At 42.6% G+C, this 8,941-nt stretch overlaps 1 protein-coding gene across 1 annotated transcript; it reads right to left on the bottom strand.

Annotated features, from left to right (window-relative positions):
* Positions 1–3,073: 3,073 nt before the first annotated feature.
* LOC147427088 (uncharacterized) lies at positions 3,074–4,828 on the bottom strand. The gene has a single exon (XM_086498377.1). It carries the CDS (start codon positions 4,826–4,828, stop codon positions 3,440–3,442), a length of 1,389 nt encoding a protein of 462 aa, XP_086354503.1. The 3' UTR covers positions 3,074–3,439.
* Between the last annotated feature and the right edge of the window lie 4,113 nt (positions 4,829–8,941).

Here is an 8,941-nt window from a genome sequence, read left to right as displayed (position 1 = left end):
TACTTGTGTTTGTTTGAAAGCTCGCCATTTGAATCATTGTCAGTAGTAGCTTTACATAACTCCTTCCAAAGCTCCCAAAGGTTATCTGCATACTGGTTGGAGCTATTTTGAGCATCATATCGACTTGGCTTTCCTTGGGAAACTTTCTTCAAAAAGTGTATAGCCTTTTGTCCACTCATTGACACTTGTTGAGCAATTTCATGGGCCTCCCTTGTGTTCTTTGCAGCAACGATAAACACATTTCCACCGTGACAGCCAATGGAATTCAAGAGTACCTCCACTCTTTCGATCGCTTCCTCGGACTTTTCCAATGGTTTCATTGTGAAAGCATAGTCAATGTGGAGCTTCAATAGCCTTTCAAAAATGCGCATGAATGCGTGTAATGTACAAAATGTATATTCGATAGAGGAAATGGAAAGATTGGATTCCAAGCGTGGTCCTTTTGATCACGGTTTGGGGCATTGAGCGTGGGACATCTCAAAATAGACGCTTCCCATTCTCTACCTTCATCTCCGACATCACGACAATCTAACCCTTGTTCTCCATGCCCTTGCCATGGAAGCATGGAACCGACCTTTGCAGTGCTCTTATGTGATTTTTGTTCATTAGGTTTGTACCCTCGAGCGCAAAATAGACAAGGCATGAGAGAAGAAGCCCCTTGTTTGCATCCAAGCAAACACTTTATGGTCTTCAAATCCCCACCTAAGTGCCACTCCACATCATAACTACCAAAACCCTCAATCTCCAACTTCTGACCTGCAATTTGGGAGTGTATTACTTCTGTGATCCATGGAGTTATCTGAAAAATCCATGAAAGTACTCCATTGGTCTCTTTGCGCACCTCAATAGCACCCAACTACCAAATTCTTTCTCTCATTGCACGCTAAAAGATGGGTGGGAGATGGCTCAACTAAATCCCTTCGCTTGGTTTGCAAAAGGGCCTCGTTCATTAGAGTGACACTTAGCCTCTCTAACCTTTGGCCTTTCACTATTTGACACTCATCGAGTTTCAGCACAAAAGCAACCTTTGTGCCAAGCACTACAAAATAAATAGTGCCAAGACCTTAAACTTCAAAGTCTATGATAAGAACAATACCAAAGAAAAAAGTAAAGTGTGTCACCTTCTTTAGGTCACTCGTAAAATCTAAGCATGGCTTGTTGAAGCCTTCTAAGATCCACAAAAATATTGTTCCATATTGTGTAAGGAAACCCCTTCTCCGAAGGTCTTATGAATTGTTTCTTACCTTTTCCTCTTGTCTTTGTTGCGCACGAAGCATAAAGGGAAGTTGGCATTGTGTCCTCAACGTGTAGGTATGTCCCAATGCGGAACAACACATCTTCGTTTGTGGCCTTCTTTGCGAGGTTGACCTTGTGAGGAATGGGATATAGGTTTTTCACAATGCCATGCTCTTTGAGGGCATCTTTTAGGAGTTGGAAAATAGCCTGATAGGCTTTGGTGCTGATTTCAGCCTCATCACAAGCTTGTTGCACGTCATCCTCACTAACCACATTTCTCAATTTACGCATAAGGTCCTTGGTGACTGCATCCTTAATGTGCTTACCTCCAGGTGATTGTAAGATAGAAATCACATCGTGGGTATTCAGACAACTAGTGAGAAGGTTGACTCGATCATCTTGGCTTATTCCACCGCATGCCTCCTGGATGAAGTTTCTAGCAACAAATAAAAATAAATGTTAGAAAATAGTGTGAAGTAAGAATGCATCATGCAAGTAAAGACTAAATCACCTTATGGCTATCACTCGTCGTTTGCGTGCTCCTCTCGAATGTGCAATAGTTTCAATGGATGAATACATGCGTTTGCGTTCCCTTGCACCAAGGGATGTTTCTTTCAAGTATGTGATGGTGTTGGCAAGCTTCTTAATGTGGGACTCCTTTTCTTGCATTTGTTGTTCAAGAGTTTTAACCACCCTCTCTGAAGAAGCAACACTCTCTTATAATGCCGTCGTCTTGAGGTGAAGAGCTTGACATTTGTGCATTCACATATGCAAAGAAGCACCTGCACCCATACACAATCGCTTGCAATAGCCTAACAAGCCTGCTTCTCTATAAGGTTTCCAGTTTCTGAAACCTTAAAGATTGTATAAAGCTTAATCAAATTGATATGATTATTGAAAAAGCAATGTAGAATTGTCCGACCGTGGCAAATATTGGTATTTTTGGAATCTTAAGCACAGCAAACTCCGGGCTAGAAATTTTCAGAACAGAATTCCGATAAAATTTGGAAAAGTTATGGGCTCTGAAAGGTTACACTATGAATTTAATTAGTTAAGTAAAATTGGATGGTTTTGGTAATTATCATTAATAAAGACTTTCTTATCCTAACGTTCTAGAAATTATTAATATTTTCAATTTTCATCATTAAAAATCATATTAGAGCTGAAAGTATCCATTTTAACTATAAATTAATGGGAATTATACTAATTAAGTTTAGATTAAGTTGAGATAATCATCAGAGTTGTGTTAAACTGTCATTATGCCAGGAAAATTATAAGATAATTTTTTTAGTAATTTTCATTATTATCTTAGCAGAATTACACTGTTTTTATGACAAATAAAAAGGAAAAAAATAAAAAATTGATTCAAAATGCTTTCAGATATTTATCAGAGGTTAATCACATCTTAGGGAACCCTTGATATCATATTAGAGCTGAAATTATCCATTTTAACCATAAATTAATGGAAATTATACTAATTAAGTTTAGATTAAGTTGAGATAATCATCAGAGCTATGTTAAACTGTCATTATGCCACGAAAATTATCTTATAATTTTTTGAGTAATTTTCATTATTATCTTAGCAGAATTACACTGTTTTTAGGACAAATTAAAAGGAAAAAATAAAAAATTGATTCAAAATGCTTTGAGATATTTATTAGAGATTAATCACATCTTAGGGAACCCTTGATAATTATGTTAACCTTAGATAATTAGTTTACCTAATTATCTTAGCAGAATTACACTGTTTTTAGGACAAATTAAAAGGGAGAAAATAACAAATTGATTCAAAATGTTTTGAGATATTTATCAGAGGTTAATCACATCTTAGAAAATCCATGATAATTATGTTAACCTCAGATAATTAGTTTACCTAATTATCTTAGAAGAATTACATTGTTTTTTAGGACAAATTAAAAAGGAAAAATGTCGTGGGTAAGCAATATGTATGCTTTTGGTGTGTGGAGTACGTGGTGGTGGAATTAAACCATTTGTGATGTCCATGAGCACCATGGAAGCTGTTGCGTGAGGAAGAAAATGATGAAAAGATAGAGGGGGAGCGGTAGGGAGATTGAGGAAGATGGGAGGAGAGAAGGAGGGAGGGGGGGAGGGAGAGATTAGGGAGGAGGAGGAAGGTAGGGGCAGGGAGGGAGAGGAGAGGGAGACAAGAGGGAGGAGAGAGGAGGAGGAGAGAACAGTGTTTTTAACTTTTTGGGAAAAATGATTTTGAAAAAATGGATTTTCTAAGTTTGTGGGTTAAAAAATGGGTCAAAAAATGAGAACTCTCCATAGCATACCTCTCATCACGAGAGCTTTGCAAACCGTGGAAAACTGTCTGTAAAGCAGCTTTCAAAAGCATGTCCATCAATAGCATAACACCCACCTTTGGCAACCTGTCTTCCACTACCACTGCTTCTTGGAGAATCAAGCCTACGTGCTCCTCAAGCATACCATCTACTGTAGGTCCTTCGAATGGCACACATTCTATACCTGACTCACCATGCCAATCTTTGTGCACTATAACCTGTGATGCTTCATCTTCAACTACTTCATGCGAGAGAAAATCGGATTGCTCGACCACCTTTGCCTGCTCTTCAAGGACTTCTTCTACAACCATATCATCTGCTAAGTGAGAAAGAAAGCCATGATCTATTACCTCGTTCTCTGGTATGTTGACATCACCAACACCTTCTGGAATGCACTGCCGCTCTTCAATATGATCAGTAGGGCAAGGTTGCCCAACCCCCTGGCTAGCTTCTTTCTGCACAGCTTCAACCATCGCTTTGCCAACATCTTCAAATGTATCCTGTGATCCCTGATCCCTAGCTTCATTTGATTCTTCATGCATACACGCTTCGATCAAGACCGCATCACTGCTAGCCGGGCTAACAGACTCTTGTACAAGAGCATACCAAACTGGAGGTACAAATTGAAATGAACGACCAGAATGTCTTACCAATGGCAAAGCAGCTACCTCTTTGACGCTTGAACTCCCCTTTGGCTTCATGGCATGACGCAACTCCGTTGTCGAGCTATATCCATAGTCTGTCGGCTTCAACAAACCCATCTCTAGCTTCTTCTTTGCTTTCCTGCTCTTTGCCTTGGCTAAGGAGACAGCATCTGCATAACTTTCCATATCAACAAGCTCGACCTTCTCTCTAATCTTTGGATGTAGACACTCCAAAAACCTCTCTAACTTGAAGTAGTCGTTGCCTCGAGATTGTGTAGCAGCTTCTAATTGCTGCCAACTATCTTCAAATTGCTTAAAAAAGGTTGTAAACTCACCACTTACATCTTGCTTCAAAACCTTCAGTTTTGCATCCAATTCTGTAGGCAAAATTCTCTGCTTGAAGTCTTGGATAAACCGAGCTCGAACCACCTTCCATGATTGCCGATCAGGAACTTCCAACCCCTCGAACCAAGCTTTAGCTTTTCCTTGCATCACCACCGGCATAGCCCTTGACTTGGCTTTGTCGGTCACCATCCGCATCGACAACATCCAGAGCTCCACATCTGACATCCAATCTTCATCATCTTGCTCACCTGAGAACACTAACTCACAATCTGGCATCATGTTATTGAACCAAGACATCACTTGAGCGATCGGTGTGATCCTAGGTAGGGGCACCACAAGATGGAAAGGGGGAAATGAGAAAACCACCAGCACACAATATGAATGCCTCTCTATAGCCCAGTGATCTGTCAGCACCCCTATCCCCTATTTAGCGCACATCTCGATACACAATCTGCAACCTCCTATTGTCCAGGCCCGAACCCGACCATCCCAGTCCATACACACTCAGTCGCAAAGTAAACAAGCATGGCTCTATCTCTGACCTCTCATTGCACTTTATACCATAAATAACTAGCAGTGACTTCCTCTGCCACCCCAAGGTTACTAGTCTATATGATAAGTTTTCCTACAAGCTAGCAAATATCCTTTAACAAACATGATGCCCGTACAGATACCATTCACATTTATGACACATCATTGGACATGAAGGCGGAAGAGAAGGTTGATATCGATTTGACAAAAAACCTTGTTAAGATCCTTCAAAGGAAGGTATATAATGATGTTGAACCCCTTCTGTTACTCGAGAATGATGCCTTCGATCCTTTACAGGTGCAATTTTCCATGAGCCGCGGACAGCCTCTGTTCACTGTCATCGATCCCGACTTGTGCTTGACATTCTTCGGACTTCCTCAGCACATGGCCAGCCCCTTCTCTCTCAGTATTAACGCCCACTCCTCAGCTCCTTGGCACCCCACTTACATGTAGCATCTAATATCACCCACAAGCTGGGGCGCCCTTCCCTTTCTAACCTTTCTAATATGGCTCCCCCTCCTGTTGGCGAGCCTCACCCTCGTTGGGTCCCGTCCTCTGTAGCCCCTCCAATCTGCAACCCTCGGCCCAGTCCACCAGCTTAAAGCTCTTCTCCCTGGCACTACAAGCTAGCGCCCCATTTTTTCTAAGCTCTTTTTCGGTACATGCATTTTTGGGGAAAACCTTGGCTGCACGCGAGTGACTCAGAGGGCGTTACGTATACTCTCTGCAGAAGAAGGCACGGCATGCCCACCCGCACTCACAGGGCTCTCGTCTGATGTCGCAACGTCGGGGCCCACCATGGCCTCTTCCTCCAGGCCCGCACGCCTAGACCTGTGCAGCGGCGATTGCAGGCTGGGTGGCACCGCCATAGCGCCTTCGGCTCATGCTGACCTCCCCCTTGTATCTCTCAAGTTGCTTCATATTGCACCGTGGCACTCTCCTTTCATGCAGGCCGTTGATGGCTCATTCTCCTACTCACGCCCAGGCGGCCCCTCCACAGGTTGGCGCACCTCCTTTCCATCCGAACTGCCTCTCTCAGAGCTCTCATGCAGCTTTTGGCGAGCCTCCTCATGTCAGACGCCCTCCTGCAAACTGGACGACTCCCATGCAACTGCCGCACCCTGTTGTCTTCAACTGGCCCCTGCCGACTCCGTGTGGCGCCCCTTTGGCGGCCCCCCTAAAATGGCACCTCATGCAGCCCGCCACCTCCATTTGGTGCCTTGGTGGCCCCATTGCATGGCGACCAACTGGCCTCCCTTCTGGCACTCTGTCGGCCCTGGCAACCCACCACCTCCATGCCAACTTCTGTTTCCCAGCTGGCAGCTTTTCACCACATGCAGCGCCACCTTCACTTCCTTCAGCTCGTTTTTAGCATGCCTATTTTCAAGGATTTTTTTTTTGTTTGACTTAAAACTTGGATAATGCTCCCGCGATCAAAGTGTCGATAGCGTCAGGCTTTGCATATCGAAACCCTGCAAGCTCTTGAATGACAATAGTCCATACTCCAGCCCCAACAAAAAGAATCCTTTCAAAGGCCATCGACCAATGACATCTCCGTCGGAAAAAAAACCATGATGGTCGTCACGACCGTCTTCCACATTGAGCTTATATTCGCTTGCTCGGGGATCCTGCTTCCGACTTGTCAGGCTCGGAAAATCAATGCTTGACCTGCATAATGTCACATATGGCATACATATCATGAGGACACCAGCTCTAAATTACACCTATCATGTGTCCAAGCACCCTGTTATCACTCTGTCTACTGCTATGCATCTGCTCCTGGCTATTTCCTGGGTCAACATGACTTGGGCGCACCAACGTGTTCTTCTTTATGGAGTTGAAGTGTGGGGCAAGAGCATCTCAAAGGCTACGTGGAAAGAGTTTGAGAATATCCAAAAGGTTTTCTTACAAACTTTCTCCATGTTAAGACACAAACACCATATATGCTCCTACTTCTTGAGTCGTGATCTCTTCCAATCGAGATTATGGGCATGGAAAGTGTTGTGGAGTACATGATAAAGATGCATCAAACCCCCTCACATGGACTCCCTACGATTGCATGGGAAGCAAGAAAAAAAGTTCAAAAGACGGATAAAAGCAAGATCTTGAGCATGGGATGGATGCAAGACATAAAGAAGTGGTTTAAGAGATGGGATGCATTACACTTGCTACATGATGCCTCAATTGACTCCCAAGTGAATGAAGATTTTCTACAACGCCAATATATTACGGCTTGGGAGGAATCCGATGGGTTTTGCTTCATTTATTACATGACCCATATTGCCCCCAACTACAGAACCATGTTTTTTGTTGAAATAGAAAATTGTACTCGTGCTTACATGCTTGAACCTATCCCCTTGTCAATGATATGGACTATCATAGCCATTCAACTTAGCTCCCACTCCCTTTGATGCAAGAAAGGGCATTGGGGCATGGGAAAAGAGTCAAATCAATTGTGCACATTATGCTCACGGCAAGTTTGAGATCTGAGTACCACACACTAATAGAGTGATCAGCTCTTGTTGGTCACATCCAAACGTGCTTCCCTCACATGTTTAGCGACCATGACTTAGACCTAGACACTTTTCTCTCATAGCCACAGTGTGGACTCTTGATTGCAATTTTCATCACCACAATTTTTGAGCATCCAAAATCACTCATTAGCCCCACACATACTACATCACATGTAAATTTGGTCCAATAGTTAAAATATATATATCTATTTATCTATCTATCTATCTATCTATCTATCTATCTATCTATCTCTCTCTCTCTCTCTCTCTCTCTCTCTCTCTCTCTCTCTCTCTCTCTCTCTCTATCTATATATATCTATATATATATATATATATATATATATATATATATATTGGGAGACCTCCCTCTCGCTATACACACACACTCACTCCCTGCCTCTCTCGCACAGAGACACACACACACACTCACACCCCCTCTCTCAACCCTCTCCCATTCCCTCTCTATCTCTCATGTCAGTTGTCATTTTGACTCACTGTCGCATGCATACACACATCCACTTCATGAGAGGCTATCCATGCATCACTCTCACTCTCTTTGTGATCTCACTCTCAACTTGGCTGCCTCTCTCCATTCTTGGACGGCAGGCATGATCTATGCACTACACACTCATAGTTCACACACATGCACATACACACAAAATATTAATAGCACAGATGAGGACTCCAATGATGGAAAAGAGCGACGTTGGAATCACTCAAAGACATCACGCATGGCACAACGGTGTCAAACGTGTACCCAAGAAATTATCATATTATGAAGAGCGTTGATTGGGCGGACAGTGATCATTTCACATCAATTTTGAACAGCATCAAACCTTGTAATTACCTTTTATTCCACCAATCATAATCTCCCTTGTAGTATATTAAAAAAAACACTCATTGTGTATACCTCTCTATAGACTAGGAATCTAATGCCCAATTGAGAGAGACAATACTATATTAAATAAAGTCTTTGCTAGTTTGGAGGTGCTACCATGATATCTGGCAGTTTAATCCTCTCTAATGATGATCACCTTCAAAAAATTCTTTGTAAAGCCCTTCTTCCCTTCCTCTCAATAAGCAAGCTGCAAATAGCACGCCTTGTAAAAACTCCACCCCTCTATCCTCCTCTTATATCCCTCCCTCTCTTTCTCTACTACTCTTTCTCTCTCTCTCTAGACCTCTGTGACATGCATTATGCAGTACCCACAGTCACATGGTGTAGGCCACTAGCAAGAATTCTAGGAAATCCCACCCTTCTTTCCTATACAAAAAGGTGTCACTCTCACAAGGATAGATGGAGGATGTGATAGCTACCATCACATCGATTATAATCAATATTAGGCACCCACTATGCACCACACTT

Source organism: Adiantum capillus-veneris, chromosome 24 (genome assembly GCF_014529385.1).
Source record: "Adiantum capillus-veneris isolate H3 chromosome 24, ASM1452938v2, whole genome shotgun sequence".
Taxonomy (NCBI): Eukaryota; Viridiplantae; Streptophyta; class Polypodiopsida; order Polypodiales; family Pteridaceae; genus Adiantum; species Adiantum capillus-veneris.
Note: the sequence above shows the minus strand (reverse complement) of the source record. Positions and strands in the feature narration are given on the sequence as shown.

Coding starts and splice junctions, on each gene's coding strand:
- LOC147427088 (XM_086498377.1), bottom strand. CDS start 4,828: ATGTCTTGGTTCAATAACATGATGCCAGATTGTGAGTTAGTGTTCTCA.